We start from the raw sequence: 27,975 nt of genomic DNA, 5'->3' as shown, positions 1-27,975 counted from the left end.
TTTTTAATAAATTCAGGAGTTATTTTCACTCTGGTAAAGCTTTCAACCCAACTTTTCCTTAGTGGAGACCTCCTTGGGATCCTTCTGAATGATTTACCTGAGGAATTATCTCGTTCTTATTTCCAAAAATATTAGGATATTTACAGAATTCATATGGAATACTTGTTCTACCCGCTAGATCTGAGTTACATATTTTTTTAAGATTTTTATTTATTTATCTTTGTGTGAGAGAGTGCACGTGCGTGAGCACACAGGCAGGGGTGGGAAGGGAGGAGCAGAGGGAGAAGCAGGCTTCCCACTGAGCTGGGGAGCCCGATGTGGGACTCCATCCTAGGACCCCGGGATCATGACCTGAGCTGAAGGCAGACACTTAAGCGACTAAGCCACCCAGGCACCCAAACTCAGTTATAGTTTATCCTTGTTCAAAACCTAATAACAGGGCTACTGGGCCTCCAGTTTATCAACCTTTATCACCTGAACTCCTTATTTCCTATAACTGATTGTTTAAAAAAAGGTATTTCCAGACAACCACTCTAGTAAACTGAACCATTATACTGGTTTAAAAATGTTATGGATGCAACAGGGTAAGATAGAAAATTCAGGCACCAAACTGTTATAAAATAGAGCTTCTAGGTCATCACTAGAATGTGCAATAAGCTCTGTTCCTAGGACTTCCTTTACATTTAACCTTGTTTTTAGAAAACATCATCATGCAAATATATTGAGCGTTTACTGAGGACATGGTTTATTTTCACTACAGTCAGCCCTGTGGAGACAGGTGCCTCATCTTACAGCTGCAGAAACTGAGGCTCAGAGACCCTATTAATTTGCCCAAGCTGATGGGAAGGGTGGAGCTACCACTGGAATTGTGCCTTCAAAGCACAGATGCGTTAAAATGGCTCTGCCACCCCTTGGCGTGCTCTTCTGACAGTTCTGGTATCTCAGGACTTCAAGCTCCTCATCTGGGTATTAATTCATTAAATCAAGGCATTTCAAATACATGTGAATATCCCCTGTAGTTCCCCCCACCCCAAGTTCTTGATGATGATCTTCCACCAATACTGACCTTTTGCCTCTCCGCTGAATTCTCCTACAGCCCCTCTGAATAGTTTCGTTATTCTTTTGTTGAAGTTCCTTCCTTATCAAAAACTCACCTCTACTTCTGTTCCCTGGTCCCTTTTCTTCTCTTACTTCCTAAGAAAAGGACTCTCCACCCACCTATACTTCCATTCCCTGTGCAAAAATAGGCCTATGTGATTTAAATGACTTAGGGAGAAATTTATAAATACGTTGAAACTTTTGGATGATTCTGCTGCAGTTGAATTTCATAAACAGCTCTGGTCTTTAAATCCTAAACAGCATAAGTGGAATCAGTAAGTTACATTAGATTTTTAAAAAGTATTATAAAATAGGCAAATGGTTAAGAAGAGCTTTGCTAATTGATCACTCATCCCTTGGAGATAGCCATTTATAGGAATTTTTGAGGAACTCTGAGTTAGTAATTTTACTTAACTGAATTGAAATTCAGGAGTTTAGAATCTTCAGTATGTTCTCCTGATATAACATAGCAAAGAGTCTTGTCAGAATGAAGACATTTTTTTTCCCTGATCTCACCTACACTTACGTAAAATGTGGAAATGCTAGATAATGTGAATGTGATGGCTGAGGTTGGTTAGCCACATTAGAAAGAACTCTTCTTCGGATGCAAGAGTATTTATCCAAAGTGAAAGAAATTAAAGAAGTGCTTTTGAAGTTAGGTTCCAATCACTATAGAAGTGATATTAATTCTTTAATCAGGAAAATTTGGAATTAAGAGTGCCTGTTCCATATAAGGGAACAGTGGTTAGATGGTTGGTTGGTTTTCCAGGCAAGTTGAACTCTGACTTGTGCAGGAGAATGAAAGGGGCCTGACTCTTAATATTTTTCACTAAAGGTTTTTCAGAATCGAATGTTCCGTGGCCATGGGTTCTCCATTGTTACCCTGGGAGGGTAAAGCATAATTGAATGAATGCAGTAACTTAGCGATCAGTCCCCTCGTAATGCTTTCTAAGTAATACTTCTGTGACATTTTTAAGGTACTGAAGTGGTCACACAGTTCCTTTAAGATCCATATTAATCTCAACATCTGCAAGTACTTTTAAAAATCTAGACTTTCCAATCAGGAGATACTCATTTTAAAGGACAGGCTTCAATAACATTTTCATTGCAGTTACTGAAGCATTATGTACATATGTCATCTACAGACTATTTTCACTGCATTATAGTATTCTTTCAGACTTTTATTACAGCTTTTTAAAATCAAAACTTAGCTCCTAAAATTAACCTGATTATTGAATGTGTTGTATGGGCTTTTCCAAATGTGCATGTTATCAGGCACAAATGTCCTTAGAAATGCTTTTCTGTGGAAATTAGAGGCTCTAACTTGCTAATAAGAGCGTTACAAAATGAAATGTTGCTGTTAACCAGTAGCTTGGAAATCCAGAAATGATTCATGCCTTTCCAGCAGTTAAAATACATCTTAATAATTTGAAGGTCACTGGCTTCAGCAGGGTGCCAGCCTATAAAGGGGTTTTAAACATGCAGTTTAAAACCCTTGGGATTAAACCAACCTTGTTGGCATATTTTATTTATACAGAGATTATCTCCAAAGGAGATTCATTGGTCTTTTGACTATAATGAAGCCTTTTCTTTATTGACTTCATTGTGTCATAAATGAAAAGAGATTTCTTTTTATGGCAGGAAATAAAATGTTCCAATCTCCACAACACTCCTTGCATCCAAAGAGTCTGATTTAGACAAAAATCTATTTGTTGTGCCCTAACGCGGAAACTAAAATCCCAATAATGTTCTTTTATTTCATGTTTGCTTTATCTTCCTAAGTGGACACAGAGGTATTACCAAGTGCAGAGAGAGGTCTGAAATTGGCCTCTGGGCGCTGAACAGGCAGGCAAGAAGGGACTGAGTTCCTGAAATCCAGGTCTGTCCACTAGAGAGAGGGCTGGTAGACAGCCCAGTTGTGGGACTTGGGGGAGCAGGGGGTGTAAGGTCTGAGCAGGAGGGACTTGACCCAGGGACTGTGTTGGGGCTTTATAGGTTCCCCCTGCAGAGAGACAGAATTGGTTGGGATTTGGCACAGGGTTGCGGGAACTGCTGTGCGTTAAAGGAACTTCACAGAGATGGGTGGCACAGTGGGTGACTTAAGGCCCTCTGGAATGGGAACGGTAATTATATATGTACCCGCACCCTGCTGGTACGGGTATTTTCTTAAGTGGATGTTAAGCCAGTCAACCCCAGCACTAAGCGTCTTGGCAGGAAGGTAAACACTACAACACTTCATTTTACCTGGCATAATCAACGTGATCAGAATACCAGTGTGAATTTTCCAGGTTGACTGAAGCTTACTGTTAAAGCTTAAGTGTATCATTTCATTCCTTTTAAGTCAGAAAGTTTCTTTAAAAAGCATTATTGGGAGGCGCCTGGGTGGCTCAGTCGGCTAAGCATCTGCCTTCAGTTCAGGTCATGAGCTCAGCGTCCTGGGATCAAGTCCCGCATCAGGCTCTCTGCCCAATGCGGAGTCTGCTTCTCCCTTTCCCTCTGGGCTCTCTCTCTCTCTCTCTCAAATAAATAATGCTTTTTATTTTTTTTAAGATTTTATTATGGTTTTCTGCCCTCTCTAACCACGTATATTCAATTTAAGGCCTAGAGAGAGGTCAAATAAGGTGGAAGACACAAGGCTTTGGATTCAGCCTGGCCCCACGCCTGATAATGACAGTGGACCTTGGCCAAGCTCTTGGGTCTCTTTTAGCCAGTCTCCCCATCTATAAAATGGGTAATCACAGCCCCAAATCAGGGCCACGCATGTAAAACAATTAGCACCCAGCAATAAATCCTAGTTATCAAGCATTTACTAAATGCCAAGCACTCTTGTAAATACTTCAGTCATCTGTTGACTCTTCATAACTCTCTATGAAAAGTCATTATTATTCCCATTTTATAGATGAGGAAAGGGAATTACAGAGAGGTGAAGTCACACCACCAGGCCATCTGGCTCTGGCTTTTCCACTTACACCACTGCCCCTAGGTGCCTGGCACACAGGATGCTTTCCACCATCGGTAACAAGAATGACAGCTAGACAATTTTACTGAGTGACAGGCTGAAGACCTGGCCACGGAGCCACGTAACGGGCTGAGCCCTCTGTGGCACCTCCCTGGGGTTGATGTTCAAGAACAGTCTTGGCTGCTGATTTTTTTTCTTTCTAATATCAAAAAAGATAAGAAAGCGAAATTTTTCCTCTTCTGTTTCTGTTATTCCTGAAGAGGAAGAGAAAGCAAAGTGAGCACGTACAAAGAGGTTAGAACCATAGACCAATATAGGGGTGATTTCCCTCTACCTGGCTCCAAGTTGCAAACACAACAGAGACATAGCCAGATTCTGGAAACAGCTTTTCTCTATGTTCAATGCGTTATTCTTTATTTCTTGCGGTGCTTTATTTAACGTTAATAATCTCGAGCTCTTTTTTGCCTCCATGGAATCTCTCACCTTTGGTACTTTCTTCTCAGTAGATGTTCACCCTCTCCAAATGTGCTCTTTGGGTACCTACAAACCAGAGACTCATTTCAGACTCCATCAGAAGTGGTACATAAGGATGTGGACCAAAATATTAAAGGCCTCTTATATATGAAGTTTAATTCCAACCACCAAAGGCTGAAATCTTGGAACAAAGTGTAAATAATACCGAATAACAATCTCATTCTGAAGGTGCTGATTCTCAACTGACTATACCAAACATCTTATAATGGGGTGATTTAAGGATGACAGCAGGGCTCTCATTTTTGCCTAATTTAAATCTTTGGTATCTGAAAATTCTGTAACTAAAAATATTGGCACAGAATTAAACAGGAACATTTTATCCAAGATACTCCGTTTAATTAACCGAGATACTGTTTAATTTCTTGTTCTTCCTGGAAATTGTGCTTGGAGAATGAAGACAAATCAGGTATCAGTATGGAGGAACAAAGGCCTCATGTTCAGTACACCAGGATTCAGATGGCATGCTTTGGACATGGTGCTTCCTTTGCCTTGTGTGTCATGTGAGAACAATGTCCCCTTCACCTCGTTCTGGTAAAGCTAAATGTATGGAAAACATTTAGCACAGTCCCTGGTGACCAGTAAGGGCTTAATACCTGGTGATTCTCTTCTCATTCCACTGAGTCTCTCTTGAGATTGTTTTGTTTTATCATCACCATCTCCCATCTAAACGGTAGTTAGTGAAAACCGCTTCCTTTGACTCAAGCTCATATTTTTTTTCTTCATGACCACCGCGTTGGTAACATTTATTCTCACCTGAGTTATCAAATCCATCCTTTTCGTGACATGTGGAATCTTCACCATGTAATTCTTGCTCACTCCTGCTGATAGTCATCGCTTCTCCAACACAAATGTGCCCTTGGGCAGACACCCATCTCCCTAATGTCTGGCTGAGTCCTGGCTGCTCAGTAAATGCCTCATCCAGTGGTTTCCCATTCACTCTGACCCAGACCACAGCCATTCTCCTTTGACCTTGGGTCTGCAACCAGCTTCTGCCATAGTCCAGCCTTCAGTTAATATTTCTGAGCTTATTTTCTCAACTGTGAGATGAGTAGGAAAATGGTACCTATCTCCCAGGGTTATTGGGAGGATCAGAGTACATGTTAATCCACCTAAAGGGCATAGAAAGTGCCTGGCCCATGGTTAGTGCTGCTAATGGTCTCTGTATTCGTTAATGAAACAGATTATGTAAGTGACATAACATCTTTCCGATGGATGTCCTCTAACACCACAGGGTCTTCCCAGACGAAAACTGAGAGGATCAGGTCTACAGCACTGTCCTAATTGCTTGGCCTTGTGCTTGTTAATAGTAATTTTATAATTATCTGGCTCATGTTGTGAGAAATTTAATAGAAATATGTAAGAGGATAACTATGAGGACTTTCTAATTAGCCATAGCCTTATATTCATCTTAATACTGAGAAAAAAGATTTGTGACCCTTCAGCTTCATTTATCTTGATTGAAAGACAACGTGTTATCTGGGTAGCTGGTGGTGGTCAGTACCGCATGCGTGTGTGTGTGTCTGTGTGTCTGTGTCTGTTTGTCTGCCTGGTAGTTTTATGATGTTACTGGTGGTGCCTGGAAACCCAGAGGGGTGTGGTTAGACTTCCTTGGATAAAGAAGCTAATTGGAGAGACTAGTGAGTCATATATTTCCATGATTATCCTCCTGAGCTCTGCTGGATTTTTCCTGCATCTAGCCAGGGGGATAGCAGGCAGACTGATTTCTGGGCATGTATGGCATTAGTTTGGATGTTATACTTGAGTGCTTGGCAGGAAAAAAAAAATAATGAATTGTTACCCTGAAAACATTTTTTAATGACTTGAGGTGGGCTTTGACCTTTAAAATGCCGTGTTTTTTGCCTTTGCAGAGTAAAACACCTCTAAAACTGCATGTGTTTGCTTATTTTGAACTAGAGTCATGTGTACCATAAATTTACTGGAATTCTACAATTCTAAGTAAATCATGGGATAAATGTTGCCTTCACCCTATTGCGCTATTAACGATGTCCCACTCGGAAACAGTGTTGTCTTTGGTTTCTAAGTAAGTTGGAAGGAAATGCTGCAGTCTATATACTAGAGTGTTGGCAGGGCTAGGTTCTGTCCCATCTCATTCATTTTGCCTCTTGTCCTAAGAGGAGTTTCTTTGGGTTAATCTTTTCAAGACTCCAATTTTGCATGTATTAATCCTTATCTCAACTTCAGATCATTTCTTTGCCACTTGATCTTTATTGTAGAATTTGCTGACTTCTAAACATTTTAGGCAAAGTTGATCAGATAATTCTGGAAATTTTTCTTCAACTGTGCATTCTGCTCAATATTCTGGGGAAACGTTTTGGCTCTGCTTACTTTGTTAATGCTGGTTACATCATTATGGGAGCTATAGATTTCTTGGGCGTGCAAAATGATTGCATATTCATGAACATCTTCAATCTTGAAATATTTGTAAATAACTTGGCAATTTTTTTTCATAAGGTGGTCTGTTAACATGATTAGGTCTTTAATTGTTCACACAAAGAATTGGTGCTTATAGAGCACCATCTATTTGATCAGTAACATTTCTGCGCTAAGCAATTTGGATTATGAACATATAAGTCACCTTCCTTAAACAAAGTATAAGAGATGCTATTTTCCGCTTAAGAATGATTCAAGTTTGAAAATGTCAATAGATGCAAAAAGCCACCCTAGAGCTTTGCTCTCTCGAAAGAAAGTAGAGAAGGAATGACATAGTCAATGTTAACTGTCACCAGATGAAGAGAAATCAGATTGTCAGGCCTGGATCTATAACATTCTTGCCAAAGTAGGACCTCATTTACACATACAGATCTTCATACCCTTTGCTAAGAAAAGCATCTGCGGCAGTTTAGATGTTTGTGCGTTTGCCAAAGATCTTTCACTCTGAATAAAGTAAATGTCATGTCTGTTGTTTATCTCAAATTCAGCAGAGTATTTTTAAAGAAATATTTGCGGGGGAGGGTCGAGGGAAGGAGGTTGGGGAGCTCCAGTTAGTGGGGTATGGCAGTTTTGTGGCCAGTCCTCCACTTTCGGACCAGAGCTGGAAAAATCCGCTCAAAACGGATACTTTGGGCTCATGAACTGCAAATGTCCTTTTGAAGTGACAACACTATAATAAATTGGAATGTGGAGTCTTCCCGAATCTATACCTAGTCTGTCAACACCCAAAAAATCCAGTTAATTCAGTCAAACTGATTATTTGGCATCGTATAGACACAGCTGTCTTGAACTAAAATTTTGCACACTTAAACATAGATGGCATTGTACCCGAAGCCAGCTGGTACAATGGCATCTCTCTAATCATGATAAAGATTGCTGCGACTTCAGAGACTGGAAGTAGATCTTCATTGCTCCAAGTTCAAGCTGGACCCCACTGAAGAGCAATTAAAAAAAAAATCTTAGGTTGTGATAAAATTTCTTGACAAATAGGTACCCTTAGGAAGTTCAGACTTTCAGTTAAGAGTATGATGTGGTAATTTAACTATGTAAATTGCCTTGAATATTAAAAAAAACTAACTCCCTATGTACTTCAAAAAAAACCCTATATTTAACCTAGCTTCTAGGCATTCAAAATCCTAGTAAGACAGACAAGTAAAGTACATCCTGAGACTTTTCTTGAGGACATCTACTTCGGGTGATACAGTTCTGTCTACTCCTCACACAAATCAAATGTTTGTCTTTAATAACCCCTTATCGGTGTTACTTGTTTTATCGAAGTATATTCTGTGTGACTCTGAATATCATTTTATCACCCCCCACAGATGACATGGAAGCCATTCCTGTCAAACAGTTTGTTAAACACATTGGTGAGCTCTATTCTAATAACCAGCATGGGTTCTCCGAGGATTTTGAGGTATGTTTCAAAACTGAAAATTAATTTCCAGAAACCTGACTCTTACAGGATTTTTTATAAACTTGACATGAATCCATTCAAGCATAACAAAAACGATGGCAGAAAAAGTTGGAGATTGTGTGTTTTTTTTCTTTTTTCTTTACACTTCTACTTCTGGCAGGCATTCTTTTCCCCGCAAAAGACTAGATGAGAGGGAGTTGGTTGCCCATGTCCTGCCACGTGCGTGTCCAGAAAAGAACAGACTCAGTGGTGGAAAAGAGGCAAGCCCCCACGTTCTGTCTTCATGGTCATCCTAAGTGGGACAGTGGTCCTCACGCCAAGGGCAGGGCTCGCCTCTCTGGGCTGCCCGAGGTGTAGAGGAGATGGCAGATTTGCAGTCTGAGGGGCCTGGGGCTGGCTCCACGGGAGGCGGTGTGCTTCCTTATCCTCGGACCAGTCGCTTCCTCTCCGGTGGCCCGGCTGCCCCAGTTTTTGGAAATGGCGCTCATGTCACTGACATCCCGAAGTTGGGCCAAGTGAATGATGCACGCCCTTGAGGGTGCCGGGTTACCTGTTAAGGCCCTGCAAAGGTGGATGGTGGCGGGTTTCGTGATTATTAATCCTTGGAGAGAAGACGTGGGTTAACGCAGCCCTGTGATTTTAAGAACCGTTGTGCAGGAAACAAGGTAGAGCGCGCACGCACCGCCCTGCCAGCTCTGGGTTCCGTGCCAGTTCAGCAGTGACAGGGTGTCAATGAGGAGCTATTAAACAGACTGCCCTTTTCTTCACTGAGGCGCTTAACTAACGCACATCTCTGGCAGCCAGAGTTGTGCCGAGGAGGCCAAGTTTTCATGGCAGCTCAGCTGTCTTCTAGCTTTGTGGGTGAGTCCGTGCCTTTCTCTCTCTCATTCTTCCTTTAAAATGGAAATGACGATGATGATGCTAAACTGCCCACCCCTTTGCACAAAATGGGTTTCGGGGACTAAACGATGTCATGGAAAAGGAGGCACAATGAGAAATGAACACGGGACCCAAAGCCCCCCGTCTCTGTGCAAATTCAGAGTCCCCAGAGGCCATCGTAAAGGCAATTATATTGACAACTGGTTTGCAAGGAAGTCTTTCTCTTCGTTTTTTGTTTTTCTGAGCAAAACCAAAGCAAAGGTGGGAGAGAGAAGGGACCCTCTGATTTATTCGGCAGAGTCCTATGTATGTATCATGGGACAAACAAAAACATGTCAAGTATTTAATGTGGCTATTAGATGCTTACCAGAAAAAGGTGCCTATTCAAGTACAAAGAACATGGTTTAAAGTCAAACATTTTGTATTCATGAGGACAGCAAATGTGTGTGCTGTTGAAGTGATTTAGTTCAATTGACTGTTGGCTGGATGACTGAGCAAGAATACTGAGGCATTTAACAATGTTGATGGTATTCAGGACAAACATTTATCCTCTGGAGAACAGAATTTGATCAGGATGACCAAATGCAACTCCAGTTTCTCAATTATTTATGATTTGAGACCCCGGTGCTATTCATCACAGCTGGTTTTGACACCATTTAATTATTCAAAATAATCAGCTACACCTCTATAAACTCGATCTGACTTAAAATGGGTTTTGCTGCATCAACATCAAGCCTGTTAACAAATTCTGGGCATCTGCACCCTATTTCTATCCTTAAAAAAAACATACTGTGGCTTGAAGCTTTTGTCTCCTATATTGAACTTTATAGCTTTAGTCTTATTAGCTGGTGGTGAAGGGAGGGGCCCGGGAGGGCAGGGACAAGGGAGGCCTTGTTCTGTGATTGTCATTTCACAGTTCCTCCTGGTCTGAAGGTGGAAGATCAGAGCTATTCAGAATAGGAAGACTATCCTTTCTTCTGAAAAGAACAATAAGGCAGCAACGTAAAGGGAGGAATGAGACAGAACAAGTCCTTAATATACTGTCCTCTTCTCATTGAGGGAGATTTCGAAGTATTTGACAACGGTAGTGGTATTCGTTTTCGGCTGCTCTGCTAAAAAGGACAAGTGGTAGCAGGCTATTTACGAAATTGTTAAGGCTGTTTTATAAACGAGATAGTAATAGGCTATAAAAGAAGGTCAGGAAAAGAGATTTTTGTGCGGATTTAAAGAAAAACAAAACTGGGACGCTTGCGCAGCTCAGTCAGGGAATCGTGCAACTCTTGATCTTAGGGTTGTAGGTTTGAGTCCCACGATGGGCGTAGAGATCACTTAAAAATAATTAAAAATCTAAAAAAAAAAAAAAGGGAAAAGAAAAACAAAACAGAACCCTCATTATGGTAGGAGAGTAGTAAAGTCAACCCCAGATTTCCAGATCTTTTTAAGTGGAAGAACGGTGGCCAGCATTATACTCAGCACTGCACGTGGATTATTTCATTTGTTCCTCAGAACTACCCCACAACAGGGTGCTATTCTATGGGCCCCATTTTACAGATGAGGAAACTTCTTCCACGGGAAAACTGAGGCTTTGGGTGGCTCAGTTTTCAAATGGCAGAAGTTAGGTTTTAAGACCAGGCTCTCCGACTCAAGCGCACATGTGTAACCTCGAGGTCCTCCAGACTCTCATTAAAGTAGTGTGTCCTGTAGTGACCTGGAGTCAGAAGGAGGAAAAAAAAACTGAGATTACCAATGACTGTCTCAAACTGATCATGCAGCTGACAAGCCAACAATTGCCTTGGCAAAAAAAAGGGGGGGGAGGGCGGGAAAGGGAACAGTCGAAACAAAGAGCCCCACTAAAAGTACTAGGAGCCCATTACATGATTTATGGCCTAGAGCCTTCCGGATGGTTTGAGAATCTGACTTATAAAAATCTTAACATCTGCAGAGAGGCCTCAAGTTAGTCGAAGAACTCATCTTAAAATTATAAATACCAGGGCACCTGGGTGGCTCAGTCGTTAAGCGTCTGCCTTTGGCCCAGGTCATGATCCCAGAGTCCTGGGATCGAGCCCTGCATCGGGCTCCCTGCTCAGCCGGGAGCCTGCTTCTCCCTCTCCCCACTCCCCCTGCTTGTGTTCCCTCTCTCGCTGTCTCTCTCTCTGTGTCAAATAAATAAATAAATCTTTAAAAAAAAAAATTATAAATACCATTTGACAATTGATGTGCGGCCATTAAGAATAGAGAAAAGCAATTCATCTGACAGTTACGGAGTACTGTTATTCTGTGGACATAATACAAAGTACAGAGTCGAATTTGAGACCTTGCCCTCAAGGAGTTCAGTCTGGTGGGGGTGGAGAGCAAAATACATGCTAAATATGGATAGAAAGTTCCAGAGGAGGGCAAAGAAGAAGAAAGGCTTCTACAAATTTTGATTATTTCACCGGAATTTCTATTTGCCCCATCTTGTTTTAAAATCTTGGATGGAAGTGGGGGGAAAAAAAAATTGGTGAATAGCTGTCATTATTTTCAGAACTTTGCTGCTTGGAGAAGAATGAGAAAAACGATTCACTGGTAATTTTGAGTCTTTGTCTAGAGGTGATGCAGACAGCGTTTTGTCCTTGTCAGATAAACTTTGGAGACTGTTAAGAGCTGGCAACATTATGCCTCTAGCAGATTTTGCAGTCACTGGAAATAACACCAATCCTTATCTCAGGATGGCTGGCGTTCGATGACTCTGTTCCCTTGGCTACCTGAGCTGACTTGAACCTCACTCTTCCCCGGCCTCCACAGTCCTCATCCAGGCGGCTTCCAAAGGTGCAGTGCTAGCATTACCTTTCAAAAGGAGAGAATTCCAAGGCCATGTGGGTCGACAGAATTAATGGGCAGCGGTCAGGAGCATCACAAGTTGGAAGGCTGAGTGCAGAGACCAGGCCAGAGATCCAATACCCCTTGACGAGATCCTTTGGGGGGAATCGCCTTGCTGACAATTAACTCTAGCTGAGCTAAATTTGGGCCAGTTGCTCATCTTAAATCAGGAGAGCAAAGCTTTGTCCACCTGAGCCCATGTGCTCGAGGGATCAGTGGCCACAATCACTTTATGTAAGGTGCAGCGTTCCAGTGTTGCCGGTGACACATAACAGGGTGTCGCCAGATGGGGGGTCATGCTGCATGAGACTGCAGCCTACAAGCTGGCAGAAAAGGACTCTGAGTCCCTGTGACAAAATGCCACTTAGGGTCTGAAATGTCTTAAAGAACATTTTTAAACCCTTAGCAGGAAGAAAATCATAGTTGAGGTTTTTGTGAGGAGTGAAGAGAGAGAGAGCGAGCCAGAATTCACAAATGGTGTATGGAAAACAATTGTACTTTATAGACCCCAAACAGGAAATCCGATGGTCTTTTCAAAGGGCACAGAGGTAAAACTGTCTGGGAATGGGAAGGGAGCTGGATGGAAGATAGGATGGGACCTTGAAAGCCTGGCTAAGGAATCTGTGTTCTATCCAGAGGTTTCTGAGGGAGAGAATAACAGAGTCAAAGCTGCAGCATTTGAAGATGTTGGGGGTGGCCACAATTTGTAGCCTGAGCAGAAGCAGGAAGATGGCATGTCATGGGCACCCAGCAAGGGCCAGCTCTGTGTCAGACACGAGGCAAGCACCAGGCCATAGTGATGACCTAAAGTGATCACCTTCGGTAGCATGGTCACCGTAACACAGCTGTGGGCTGCCCGAACTCACACACTGAAAATGTTCTGTATACTCAGTCTAATGCTTGGTCACCTGGTCCAAAGGGTGTTCTTCTCAACTTCCTTTGGGAAGCTGAGTAATCTGAAAGATTTCCAGATGTATTTTTATTCCATCATGATTTCACATCGAGCCACAGAGTGGTAGGACAGTAGGTCTCCATGTGCCTTTTTGATAGCTTCTCACCTCATTGACTCCAGGCAGCAGGTGATTTCACCCACTCGATATATTCTCTGAATATATCAACTTGTGGTGTTTTCGTTTTAAGTTTTACTTTTTTTTTTTTTTACATCTCTTGTTTTTACTTGGCTTTTTTCTGTGGTTTTGTGCCTGTCGAAACTCAGGATATTCATTTTGAGAATTCCAGCTCAGTTATATGGACAGTAAAATACAGACAAACTTAAATCTTAAACTGCTTGTCAGACTGTCGAATCGAAGGTAACTTGGCTATACACACTCCATCAGCCAGTGTCGTTTCAAAGGGTTTTAACACCTATTAAAATCACATTAACTTGGACATGCCAGTTCTGATGGAGAAAAGCCACTCCAGGATCAGATGATATTATCAGCATCTAAATGAGCCAAACAGTTCTGCAAGGAATTACAGATGACATTATTATCCACAAGACAAAATCAGGAGGCCTTAGGCAAACCCCTCGGGTTCTAATAAAATCAGATTTAACATTATTTATGACTATTCTTTGTTTTCCGTCATTCACATAATTGGAAGAGTGAAATAGGGGCAACGGATCAGACCCAGGATTTTAGATAACAAAGAGTTTGATTGGCCATATTGAATGACTGCTCTAAACAGTGCAGACAGCTGCTCCCAAGCAGTCTTGGTCAATTGCATTATATTATAATAGAGGCCCGAGCTCAGTCCATAGTTAGGGTGGTCAGATCCACACGATGGGGGAAAAAAAAAAATCAATAAACCAAGTGAATCTCAAACTAAAGGACAAAAAGCTATAATCTCTTAACACAAGATGCTTTAGCAACCCAGCCCATGCCAGAAGTATGACCTTCAAAACCCAGAAACAAAAGGATGTCAACTTATTTCAGGAATTTATGTATAGATTGAATTAATGTCTTCCAGAATACAAATCTATTTTCGAAGGTTTTCTGCCCCTGAAACTATTCAAAAGAGTATGCCTCAGGCGTTCAAGGCAATTCTAAAAGGCCAGTACCCCAAAATACTTTGAGTAGAGGTAGCATTGCTTATGTTTTTGGAGATGTTAAGATATCAGACTCATCACTTTGTGCCTTCCCTTTATCTCATTTTAGAAAAAAAGAACCAAAGGCAGACTGAAGCCCCTTTAAATCAACATTTGCAAAACCATAGGTTATAAACCATTTTAGAAGAGAAAATAGCAGAGTTTATCACATTTAGTAAACATAACGAAAGAGTAAGAATTGTTGTGAAACGCACACTTTCCCCAAGAGGTGTGTTGAATTAATACCTGTGGACTTTTTTTTACTTTTTTTTTTTTAATGGACAACTGGGAAGGTCTGCAACTATGAAAAATTGAACATACCGCTTCCCAAGAATCAGGAGTTCCTGAGTATGGTTTCTTTACATGGGTAGTGACCCTTTGTTTTAGACTTTAAATTATTTGATTACAGTGAGTTAGTTCCTCCTTGGAGAGAAGACAGGGACACCTCACTGGGAAGTACTTTGTGAATATAAAAGACAAACCGTTCCTTGTTTTCATTATGCCTAATGTAAATGCTATGGAAAACATCCATACTTGCTATGCATCTCCTTCATGGGGGCGGGGGGGAGTCTGCATGCACCTAAACTCTGTTACATCTGTTACGTGTAAAATACTTCTCCTGATAATTCTGTCACTTGCTCCAGCTCTTTGTGGCAGCCGTGCACTGCTAATGACTTCCCTTATTAGTTAACGCTGGTACTTTCTTGGGTTTGAACCGTACACCGTAGAAAAATTTGACTTTACAGCAACCTTGTAATACGCTAATGGATGATATTTACATTCGTGGCAAAGGTAGCTGAAGAGTTGCCTGCTAAAGAAGGAGAATTTAAATGAAACTGGAGTTCGCAACTAATTCATCAAATCTATATATATTTGAGCCACACAGGACAGGTCACTGGGCAAATATGGTAGTGTCACTTCAGGACGGAGGGTAATCAATTTGCGCTCTGATAGTTCTAAAAGGAGCTATATGGTCGATACGCATATTGCAAATGATGGTGGACATTCTACTTCTGCCTGGAAAATTCTTGTTCATCCTTTAAGACTCAGGTGAATGAGCTGCCTGAAGCCTTCCTCTGTGTTCCCACCATAGCTTCCTGAGGCCTCTTTTCTATTAATCACATTTGACTGTCACTATTTTTGGCATGTTTTCCTCCCTCATCAGGCTGTGGCATATTCAAAGAGAGATATGATGGGGTTTTTTGTAATCCCCATGCCTAGGTCACAATCTGGAATGAAGTAGATGATTGATGAATTAGTAAAAAAAAAAAAGAAATCCTTTTATCTTCTTCACATCCTCTATACGTTTGTTATGAATATGTCAGTTATTTCTGAAACTGAGTTTGGGGAGGTAATGGTGGCCGCAGCTAGGGAGTGAGTAAATACTTCATGCTTTTGGATATATAGTTTCTTTCTTCCTACACCTTTGCTAGACATCGAAAGTGTGTCTAAAATCTTTGAAATCTTGACTTTTTTTTTTTCCACCAGGAAGTCCAACGCTGTACGGCCGATATGAACATCACTGCAGAACATTCCAATCATCCAGATAACAAGCACAAAAACAGATACATCAACATTTTAGCATGTAAGTAATAAACTTTAAACTATCTGCAACTGTGAGGAAATTAAATCTTCATGCTGGGGATAAGCCGAAAGCCAAGCAATCCGAACCAGGAATGCCAAGAAAGAATTACATTCGCCAGTTAACCTCTCGTTAGCCCATCTTCAACAGAAGATAGGAAGAAGTAGGGACATTTACAGCCCCCTGAGTCTTTCATTAAGCTGTCAGATCTCCGCTTAAGAATAAGGTGGGACTGAAAGAAATGTTCTGAGCTTCGTGGTTCTCTCATGAAGTGATTTCATACCAGACGCTGGGAACCAAAGTTTGAATGTCCTGTGGCTCTCTTGACGTTGTTTTTAAGTGGGGAGAGCCAAGTTTTTAAATAAGATAAGAAATACTGAAAATGGAATCAATAAGCTGAATTTCTAAGACTAGGTAACATACCTTCAGTGGTCTATACCGTAAGGGATGGAGCCACCAGTCCTTGGGGCCCATGCGTTTTGTCCTTTCTACCATTTTTCCGAGGTCAGGAGTACTCTGGTGGTTAGGGATACAAACAAATAAGCATTCTTCTTACAGAGCCTTATGGGAATACCCTAGGAGCACTACTTCTGTGGCTAAAGTGCTACTTCTCCTAGACATTGGGGGTTTGGGTCACTGGCAGATAATCTATGCTTTGATACTAAAGGTGGGGGCACACATGTTTATGGTTAACATACACTGTGGTAAGGAACACATTCCATAGGATTTTATAGTGCATTAAATTGAACGATTTAAATGTGAACACTACTGTAGACAAAGCTTTTTATAATGCTTTAGTGAGATAAAAATCACATACCATATGAAATTCACCCATTTAAAGTTAATTTATATTTAAATGGGAATTTAAATATAAACTGAATTTCAGTGGTTTTTAGTATACACGCAGTTGTACAACCATCACCACTATCTAATTTTAGAACATTTTCAACACCCCAACAAGAAACCCCATACCCATTAGCAGTCATTCCCAATTCCTCCTTTTCCCTAACCCCTAGAAACCACTTACCTACTTTCTATTTCTGTGTATTTGCCAATTCTGGACATTCCATATATGGAATCATAGAATATGTGGCCTTTTGTGTCTGGGTCTGTTCCACTTAGCATGATGTTTTCAAGATTCATCCATGTTGTCGCTTAGATCAGTACTTCATTCCTTTTTAGGACTGAAAATTACTCCATGGTATGGATATGCCACATTGTGTTTATTCGTTCGTCATTTGATGGACATTTGGGTTGTTTCTACTTTTTGGCTATTATGAATAATGCTGCTATGAACATTTGTGCAGACATATATTTTCAATTCTCTTGGATATATACTTAGGAGTAGAATAGCTAGGTCATATGGTAACTCTATGTTTAACATTTTGAAGAACTGTCATACTGTTTTCTAAAGTGGCTATACCATTTTACATTTCCCCCAGCAATATATGAGAGTCCCAGTGTCCATATTCTCATCAACACTTGTTACTTTTATATATCTGTATCTATAGATATATAGATGTAGATATCTATCTATAGATATATAAAATAACTCTGCTAATGGGTGTGAAGTGGTTATCTCATTGTCATTTTAATTTGCATTTCCCTAATGATGAGTAATGTTGAGCATCTTTTCATGTATTTATTGGCCATTTGTAGATCTTCTTTGGGGAAGTATCTATTCAAATTCTTTGCCCATTGTCTTTTTGTTGCTGAGTTGTAGGAGTTCTTTATACACTCTGGATATGAATCCCTTATATAGATAAACAGTTGGCAAATATTTTCTCCCACTCTGTGCATTGTCTTTCCACTTTCTTGATGGTGTCCTTTGAAGGACAAATTATTTTAATTTTGGTGAAACATAATTTTTCTTTTGTGGCCTGGCTTTTGGTGTCATATCTTAAGAAACCACTGCCTAATCCAAGATCATGAAGATTTACACCTTTGTTTTTGTCAGAGTTTTATGGTTTTAGCTCTTACATTTAGATATTTTATTCAAATAACTCTTAAATGTATGAGGTAGGGTCCAAGTTTATTCTTTTGCTTGTTGATAGCCAGTTGTCGTAGCACTATTTGTAGAAAAGACTGTTCTTTCCCCCACTGAATTGTCTTAGTGCCCTTATTGAAAATCAACTGACCATAAATGTAAGGGTTTATCTCTAGACTCTTAGTTCTCTTTCATTGATTTATATGTCACCTATGGTATGTGATGTATATGTCTATCCTTAGGCCAGTACCACTTCATCTTGATGACAGACTATAGCTTTGTAGTATATTTTGAATTTGGAAACTGTGAATGCTCCAACTTTGTTCTTTTTCAAGATTGTTTTGGTTATTCTGGGTCCCTTGTGTTTCCATATCAGTTTTAGGATCAACTTTTCTATTACTGCGAAAGATGTAGCTGGGATTTTGATAGGCATTGCATTGAATCTGTGGATTAATCTTAACAATACCGTCTTCCATCCATGAAGATGGGATGTCTTTCCATTTATTGAGGTCATCTTTTATTTCTTTCAATGATGTTTTATAGTTTGCATGTGTTACACTTTTGTTGAATTTAAGTATTTTATTCTTTTTGATGCTATGGTAAATGGAATTATTTACTTAATTTTGAAATCTTTCATTGTGTATATAAGTACATTTTTTTTTTTAAACATCAACCATGTATCCTACAACCTTGGCTAAACTCATTTATTCTAATAGTTATTTTTTGTGGATTCCTTAGAATTTTTATATACAAGGTAATGTCATCTACTAAGAGAGTTTTACTTCTAACTCTACAGTTTTAAAAGAACCACAAGACATTTTTGAATAAGAGTACTGGTTCCACTTATATGAGAGAATGAGGAGCTAACAAAGAGAACAAGAAAGAGTCAAACTTTGCTTTTCTCTCCAGTCTTCGAATGCATGGACTCTGACAGTATTTGTTGGCCAACCTAGTCAAGGCTCACCTTGCCGAGATTATAAGGATTTGTCCATCTATATACCTCATTTCTAACCATGTAAATCAGGCAGGGATATATACACATGTGTGCCTTGAGTATATCCACACATACCATTCTCTCCACCATGGCAACCCTTCCTTCTGGTGACCTCAGTGTTTGGCTGAAAGTATGTGGCAGAAAAGAGGGAGGAAATCAAAGAAGTGTCTACATGATAGCCCAAGGGTCACGGTGTTGCCTGGAAAGTGTGCCACCTGTGGTTTGTTATGGTTGTACTCTCACCAGTTGATTTATGGTTTCACTTTCACAAATTCAGATTAGATGCGGTTTTATTTTCCTAAGTTCAGAAAGTTGGATTCTGGTGTTCATGATGTCTGGTCAGATTCTGGACACATCACCCATCATCTTGGTCTACCCCTATATTAAGGGCTTAGTATAGCAAGAACCAGGATGGAAATGTCATGAAACAACTTAACTGTGCAGGAAATAAAATGTATGAAAAGCCTTCTCTCACAGAGCCATTACAACTTTCAAGTATGGTGCTTCTGTACCATCTCCTGTATTGATCTATTTAGAGAGGCTGTTACCTTTTAGATTAAGTATGAATTTTGCAACTTGAAGAACACGCATTCTTATTTGTCGGTCTGAAAAATAATATGCAATATAGTGCTACTGAGCTAAGGCATAGTGGTTTGTATTCTGATAACTTGGGGGGAAATTGTCATTTGGAGCCTGTTTCTAACAGGCAGCCCTTCTGCATAGCAAGTGTAGTCTGAGAGTTTGTCAGAACAACAAACAAAATTCAGAGTCACAAGACTGGAGAAGGCTTTCAAAAAGTGCTTGATAAATAGTCTGAGGTCATTAATGTCTAGGCTAAGCCACTCTTTGGACTTCTTCTTGAACTGGACTTTTATAACCAGAAATGTAAATTTACTTTTGCCCTTTTTGTTCCTAGCTAGAGGAAATAAAATTATGACCTTCACTTCTTTTTATTTCATTTGCTGTCCTAAAAATTCCAGTTCACTTTGCTAGGCAACAAGAGGCACATATCCCACTTTTGTGTTCATAAGCTGAGGCTGAGTGGATCCTAGAATCTGATCATTCACCAGATTCCTGCAATGAGATTACTCTCAGGAACATCTCTGGTTTCCTCAATTACTTGGGTTCTATTAGGGTAGAAGGGAGTCTAACTCAATTTAGCAAAGGAATCTCCTGAAAATAGACGTTCAACAAATAGATGTTGTTCTGAACCTAATGTAACAATCACTTTTGTACATTTGTATTAATGGAAAAGGGACACAGCCATGGGTAATCAAAGGCCTTGGTTTTAAAATCCAGGACAAGGACACTTTGGAGGGTTGCAACTTGAAATCATTTTACATGAACTAATAAGGACTTCAGTTTGCATTTCTTGGGCACTCAACAGGTCAGAGCATGATGTAGAAATGTCCCTGCGTTTTTAAGATGGGTTTCAATGCTGTATCTTTAAATTTTTAGCTGTTGTTCTGCCAAAAGTTTTTTTGGGGTACTCTGGGAGATGCCACATTGCCGATTTGCCTTGTTTTCTGCTTTAGAATGCTGGTAGTTTTTGAATTACACATTTTGTTTTTGTTTTTTGTTTTTATCCTCTACAGATGATCACAGTAGGGTGAAGTTAAGACCTTTACCAGGAAAAGACTCTAAGCACAGTGACTACATTAATGCAAACTACGTCGATGTAAGTCAGAAATGTTTTATAAACCTGTTTCTCATAATTGAAGAGTGCCACAGAGACTGTTGAATGTGTTTTAATACTGCACAGAGCTTTTCCTAAAAACACAGCCTATTCAATATGGAAGGCACTTGAATTATTAACTGGTCTGTGATACTGCTTTCATCTTACTTTGTGCTGTGTCATCTTTGAAGGGTTACAACAAAGCGAAAGCCTATATCGCCACCCAGGGACCTTTAAAGTCTACATTTGAAGATTTCTGGAGGATGATTTGGGAACAAAACACTGGAATCATTATCATGATTACGAATCTTGTGGAAAAAGGAAGAGTAAGAGCCTCTTGGCTTAATATCTTAATCATGTACCTTCATTCAAAACCTCTTTATGGAGCACCTGCTGTAGGGTAGGAACTTGACCAGGTATAAAGAGTTAAGGAGATGAAAAGCATCCTCTCTTGCCCCTACCTTGCTTGTGGTCTGGTGGGAAAGAGCTGAGCGCTTACAAGAGGGAATTATATGTGGCAAGTGGCAAGAGGGATGAATAGAGTATTCGAATGTGGATGCTGTAAAAGGGATGGATACTCCCCTAGGACTGAGATTTTGTAAAGGAGCTAATACGTGAGGTGAGCTGTGAACAATGAGAGAGGAGGAGGAGTTAGAGAACAACCTTCTAAGAGGACAGAAAACACAACAAACAGGGAAGTTGGCAGAAACGTAGTGTAGTGGGGGAACTACTGATAGTTGGGGGGGGGGGAGCAGAAACACTGTTGAAACACCTTGACCATCATTAAGAGAACCTTTTTTTAAGATTAGAGTTAGTAGAGTAGGAGTTTATATTACATGACGCTGATTGAGCCTGGAAATAAAGGCTAAGCCTCAAATTCATTACTCAGAATCGCTACAGCTTCACCTTGACTGTGGAGTCCCGGTTTCACCTTTGGTGACCCAAGAGGTAAAATGAAGATTTCCACTGTTGTAAGATTCTCTTGCAACTCGGAAGGCAGCCCAGCCTCCTCACATAGCCAGCCGTATTGCTTATGGGCCAAATACAGGTTTCTTTCTGAGGCCCTCTTTAAAGTGCCTTGTCTGTTGAAAGATGATCATGAGTATGAGACCCATTTCACAAAGGATCTTGCCCAAGGTTGTCCCAAGGTTAACCTCTTCAGAGGTTTGCCTACCTCTAAGCCATTGGGCCCGTATGTTCCTTTTTCAGTTCAACTGTATGGTGATATTACCTGTTTTAAAGACGCTGGAAATCACATTACCAGCAGTACAACTGTGGCATAAATTGCAGTTGGAACTGACAACTTTTTCCCTTTTTGCAGCGAAAATGTGATCAGTATTGGCCCACAGAGAATAGTGAGGAGTATGGAAACATTATTGTCACCCTGAAGACTACAAAAGTACACGCCTGCTACACTGTTCGTCGTTTTTCAGTCAGAAATACCAAAGTGAAAAAGGTATTGAAGGAATATGGGTGGGCTGCCAGGGCCTCTCTCTCTAAACTTGTATGAAAATTACTGTACAACCGAGGCCAATTCTCAGAACCAACTTGGCTTTAAAAAAGTATTTTTAAAAAACATTTTTTCACAACTCCTTTGATTGACATCAATGTATGCTGTGAAAGATACTGGCAGAGCCCATAATAGAATTTAACTGGCCTGATTAAATTCTTTAATCTCCTCATGACGGCTTCATTTAAAAAAAAAGGGGGGGGGGGGGAGAGGGGTACTTCCAGGTCTCGGTGACCAGCAACTACAGCAGCACCTGTTTGTGGGTTTAGCTTTTCAAGAGCAACCTTCTGACAAGTTTTCAAGCATTATTTTCCCAAACTGTGTTCCAAGGAACGCTAACCCTGCAAGATGCTTGCAAAGAGGAGATTCTGCTATTTAATAAGTATGGAAAATGAATGCTACATAATATGTATTCCCCTTTAGAAATATGTACAATTTACGCAAGTGGCCAGAGCACTAGTTAAGAAACCCTCTTTCACTTTTTTTGCCCAGTGTTTCCTAATGCGACTCAACATAACCCTTTCCTATATAACTGTTAACATCCAGTTATCTCAATTTCTTTTGTTCAAAATCTGCTGTTCCATCAAGATTCGTGGATCATGACAGCATTACTAGGAACTCTAGGTGGATGTTCATTAAGAAAATGTAAAGTAATTGCTCTAGAGAGACTTCGGAATGGCAGTTGTTTGTAGCAATGGATGTAATTTTTTTTTCCCCCCTAAGTCTTGGCCATCTTTGGAAATGTGATCAAACTACAGCCCCCCCTGCCCCAGAAGAATTCACATTTAGTCCAATTTTTATATACAATTTCATTGGCTCCAAAACCCATCTGTGATCCAAGGTTTACAGTCTTTTTCTATGTTTAGTTTTTTTCCCAGAATGGCAGAAGTATATAAAAGTCAAGTAGCACTATATTTATCTGTGTTCTAATAGAGCTGTTAGCTGGCTTAAACTAACCAATAATCAGCTTATGTTTACAAAGCCCATTGCTCATGGAAACCCTTCAGGTATTTAAACATGGCCCACTTATTATTTTACAAACCACTCAAGTTGGAGGACAGAAGTCAAATAGGAACTTTAGGTGTTTTGTGCAAGAGGAAAAAGTAGTAACTGAAAAAGAGGAAGAAATAGGAAAATGAGTTAAAGGAAGATTTCAGAAATCAAAGCCATAAGGCTTCTGGAGCCCAGGGTCAAACACCTTAAATGCTCAAGCTGATTAATGACCTTGAGTCATCACAAAAAAAAAAAAAATTCAGACATTTATAAGTTTATTGGTTATAAGAAAAACGACAGCAAGTTACCTGTTTGGGGAAATTTTTCATCCAAAGTGGTTAAAATATAAAAAGCTCAGCCACTTAAAGGAAAACTACTCTGGAAAATTCATTCATGAAAGTGACAGATAAATCTATTATTGATATTGGAGACTGAGAATCACTTCCTGGAGTATAGCAGCAACCAGCACTCCGGCTCCTGAAGGTCCAACCCAGACAGCAGAGAAAGGATGGGAGTCATGGCCCACAGTCAGATGAGAGCAAAGGGACCACGGCCTTCTGGAGTCGGGGCAGGAAGTCAGAACATGGAGGCTTGTGTAGAAATTACAGAGTGCATGAATGAGACGGCCGCCAAGGGGAAAGTACCTAGCTCAAGAGCAGTAGTTAGGGCACATGAAATGGAAGGTCATGTTTCATACATCCTTATGTTTTTTTGTTTGTTTTGGTTTTGTTTTTTTTTTAAATCCAAAATGCCCACTGTCTGCTTAAAGACCTCTCTTTTCACCTTTCTGCTAGGGTCAGAAGGGAAATCCCAAGGGTCGTCAGAATGAACGGGTCGTGATCCAATATCACTACACTCAGTGGCCTGACATGGGAGTTCCTGAGTATGCCCTCCCGGTCCTGACCTTCGTGAGGAGATCCTCGGCAGCCCGGACACCAGAAATGGGCCCTGTGTTGGTGCACTGCAGGTGGGGCCATCTTTGTCCTTGTGCCTGGGATTCAACATCTGAAGTGGGCAGAGTGGGCGGATGTGGACCGCTGGGGCCCTGCTTTGTTTGATATAGAAGCAGAGTCTTCCACTGAAAACTGGGACCAGTACAGCCTGTTAGGGTTCTATAAAATCACTGCATTCTCAAAACATTCTGAAATCATCAGCTATTTCTGAGGCTTAGAGAATGAATCTCCAGTTTTTAATAACATCTATTAATAAAATCCCCATTGTTTACAGGGAATCTTGAAGCTGCTCCTATTACATGGAAATCTGACCTTAAACACAAGTCCAGGGCTTTCTACACTGGAGAGGTTGAGGTTTTGTATATGGCTCTTCTGTAGGGTTCCTCTAAATAATAAAATTCATTGTAGGGGTGAAAAGATCTTTAATTTTTTAATTGATACATGCTCTAAGAAAGACCTTTTTCAGAGCACTGGGAAAGCCTTTTTTCTCTTAACTACCTTTAACAACTTTAATAGGTGGTTTAAGAATACTTTTATTATCTTTCATTTGTAATTACATTCTTGGCTTTTTTTTTTTAACTTTGATATTCAAATAGATGCTGCCTCTTCTGTGAGTTATGTTGCAGAGCTGCGTGGCATTTTCTAAGCATTTCTTCTGGGCTGTTGCTCATAACATGTGATCACAAAGCAAGTCCTTGGCAGATGTTGGAGCGCAGCCCCTGTTTAAAGCCTCATGAAAAGTACATTCTCTTGCTAACCCATTGAGGAATCGCTAAAATAGACATGAGAGTCTGTCAAAGAGCTGGGGTATCAATGGAGCAGTCCTGTGAGGTGGGGAACCTGCTGGGGGTACTGCAGACGCCCATCTTCCTGACTGTTGTTTCTTAGTTTTGTGTTGGGTTTTTTTTTTTTTTTTAAGATTTTTTAATTTATTTGAGAGAGAGAGCACATGAGAGGGAGGAGGGTCAGAGGGAGAAGCAGGCTCCCTGCCGAGCAGGGAGCCCGATGCGGGACTCGATCCCAGGACTCCAGGATCATGACCTGAGCCGAAGGCAGTCGCTCAACCAACTGAGCCACCCAGGCGCCCTTGTGTTGGTTTGTTTAACAATGAGGAAGTGTGAATAAAAGAGGCCAGATTTTGCAGGCGTGCCATTCTGATTCCATACGGGGCTGACTAAAGGAAGGCACCCCTTTAGGTAAGAACTTTCTAATAGCGAACAGACTAGGGACGTGTGCAGAAAGGGGACTTACCGAAAGGATAATGGGTGCTTCCAGAATCATAGAGAGTTGGAGAACCAGGCACAGACTTCGGCATCAAGGACACAAACTTCCTACCTGGGGTCTCGGCACACGGGGTTCTGGTGGGGGGATGCCTCTGCCAAGAAGGTCTGCTCTCCGTCCCTTGCATCACTGACTTCCATCCTTGGCTTGAGCAGCAAGCGAGACTGAGAAAGCAAATACATACGCAACATTTTACCCCAGCTCCCATGGTATTTATGAAAGGCTGTCTTTGCTCTCCATCAAGGCTCCTGGGAAATGTCCTAATGAAGTTTTTGGATGCTGTCCACAATGAATGACCTGTGTCAACTCTCTACTAGGTTATCTAAACAACAAGGTTATTTTTAAGCTCGTTCGCTATTTAGACGGTAATTTTTCCAGTCTACAGTTAATGCATGACACGAAAGAGCAAAAGGTGGCGGCTGAGTGTCTTCCTTTCTTCCAGTGCTGGTGTGGGCAGGACCGGCACCTACATTGTAATAGACAGCATGCTGCAACAGATAAAAGACAAAAGCACAGTTAACGTCCTAGGATTCCTGAAGCATATCAGGACACAGCGTAACTACCTCGTCCAGACTGAGGTGAGGAGTGGCTGCAGTTGCTTGCAAGAGATTCTAGCACGTGCTTTAAATGAAAGTTGAATGGTACTGAGGAGAAAATTCATTCTTGTAGGGCCCGAAGGAACGTACAGGTTTGTACTGGAAGCTATGCTGACCATGAGACTGTTCTTTGACTCCCAGTTTCCCATGTCTGTGTGCATCTTACGTGTGATTTCTCAGTCACGACACCAACACTTAGGAAGCAAGATGCAGCTGTATCTAGTGCTGTGTTTGAGGCCATGGGGAGTTAAACAGTTGTCGGGCCTGAAAAGTTGAAGGGTTTCTAAAGACCTTCGTTAAACACATTTCTCCACGGCTTGCTGCACTGAACCTACTGCTTGGGGCATGGTATGGGAAACACAGTCCTGACCCTAAAATAAGTTATGAGGGATAAAGCAGTGAGTATGGGAGCAAGGCACCTGGCTGTAAATGCTTGAAGGAGCTCCCAGGGAAGTCCCTGTGAGAAGAGTTGATCAGAGGTCAGCTTCCTGACTTGGATAGAAGTGGCTACCCCTTACCAGCTCTCCTCGTTCTGTCCCTTTTAGGAGCAGTACATTTTCATCCATGATGCCTTGTTGGAAGCCATTCTAGGAAAGGAGACTGAAGTATCTTCTAATCAGCTGCATAGCTATGTTAACAGCATCCTCATACCAGGAGTAGGAGGAAAGACACGGCTGGAGAAACAATTCAAGGTAGTGCTCTGATTAAACGTCTGGGTTTTGTAAAAAAAAAAAAAACAAGAAATACAGAAATGGCTTACGTTTGGGGGTCATATCTTTTTTTTTTTTTTTTTAAAGATTTTTATTTATTTGAGACAGAATGAGAGAGAGCACATGAGAGGGGGGAGGGTCAGAGGCAGAAGCAGGCTCCCTGCCGAGCAGGGAGCCCGATGCAGGACTCGATCCAGGGACTCCAGGACCATGACCTGAGCCGAAGGCAACCGCCCAACCAACTGAGCCACCCAGGCGCCCTGGGGGTCATATCTTTTTGGCATGAATTACCAAATCCCTGAAAGGGATTACCATTTGTATTCTTCAAATGTAACGGGAAGCAAATAAAGTTTCGACCTGTGTATGAACTGTTGGGATCCTAACACCACAGTGACTCTAAGTTGGAGTCTGTCACTCTAGTCCAAAAAATAATGCTGTACTTCTTCTGAACTAACTTATCTTACCCTTAAGAATGATTTATTTTTGGGACAGTAGGTCAACAAATAAGCTATCTGAAAGACTATCAGATAGTTTAGAAACTAAAAGAGGTACTAAGGAATACCAGAAAGAAGTTAACTTTTCCCAAAGGATTCTTCTTTTGCTTGGATAAGGGCATGAAGAAGTTTAAAGGCAGTTAAGGTTTATATGGAATTAACTGAGGGAAAGGTTAAAAAAAAAAGACCATAAGGACAGTAAAATAATTAATATCATTAAAAGCTCAGTCCTTTATTCTAACCTTCAAGTGCTGTCCCTCCAATTATTAAGTACTTTCTTATTTATTGGTGTCTCATTAGTCTTTTCAATTTTTTTTTGCATTATTCCATATGTAATTTCTCATTTTGTATCAAGATGGAAAGAATGAGGTATATCTGTACAATTGTACTTTTCATGGTAAAACTTTGTGAAACCATCATTTGAATCAATAAGACTGCCAAGCAAAGTAACAAGCTAAATTAATTTTCATTCCATAACAATCTTAAATTTCTAGCTCTCCTTTTAAAACATCCTAGCCATTTGAAAAACCATTTGAGGTAATTATTTTAAATGTTTAAAATTAATTCTTAAAAAAAATTAACTATCAACATTTCTTAAATTCTGCCTTTTCTGTTTCTGCAATATTTGTTTCCACAAATTTTGACGAATTTTTTAAAAGAAATCTCTTCATTCCCTTGGAAACCAGGTAATTGGTTCTTTGGTAGGCACTAACAAGTAGAAGGAAAAAAACAAGAATCAGAGACTTGAAAACTACACCCAAGGCCCTGGACAGTAGTACGAAAGCTAAAAAAACAAACCCGAGGATTGACACAGTGTTTAACCAAGCTATACAAGAACAGGAAGAATAACCAAACTACTGGGCTACTTAGAGTGGCCTTAGAACAATGTTAGTTTAGTTCAACAGAAACGTACTGAGAAC

General features: G+C 40.6%; 1 protein-coding gene across 3 annotated transcripts in view; it reads left to right on the top strand.

The window, feature by feature from the left end:
• PTPRG (protein tyrosine phosphatase receptor type G) overlaps positions 1-27,975 on the top strand; it is a 705,012-nt gene that overhangs the window by 651,523 nt on the left and 25,514 nt on the right. For all 3 annotated transcript variants that reach the window (XM_034996466.1, XM_034996465.1, XM_034996467.1), the window contains 8 exons: positions 8,365-8,456; positions 15,769-15,865; positions 20,439-20,521; positions 20,710-20,844; positions 21,840-21,974; positions 23,816-23,988; positions 25,698-25,833; positions 26,397-26,543. In XM_034996466.1, coding sequence (XP_034852357.1) covers positions 8,365-8,456; positions 15,769-15,865; positions 20,439-20,521; positions 20,710-20,844; positions 21,840-21,974; positions 23,816-23,988; positions 25,698-25,833; positions 26,397-26,543 — 998 coding nt within the window. The remainder of the gene's footprint in view (positions 1-8,364; positions 8,457-15,768; positions 15,866-20,438; positions 20,522-20,709; positions 20,845-21,839; positions 21,975-23,815; positions 23,989-25,697; positions 25,834-26,396; positions 26,544-27,975) is intronic.

This window comes from Mirounga leonina, unplaced genomic scaffold (genome assembly GCF_011800145.1).
Source record: "Mirounga leonina isolate KUSES-001 unplaced genomic scaffold, KU_Mleo_1.0 Mir_94, whole genome shotgun sequence".
Lineage (NCBI taxonomy): Eukaryota > Metazoa > Chordata > Mammalia > Carnivora > Phocidae > Mirounga > Mirounga leonina.
Note: the sequence above shows the minus strand (reverse complement) of the source record. Positions and strands in the feature narration are given on the sequence as shown.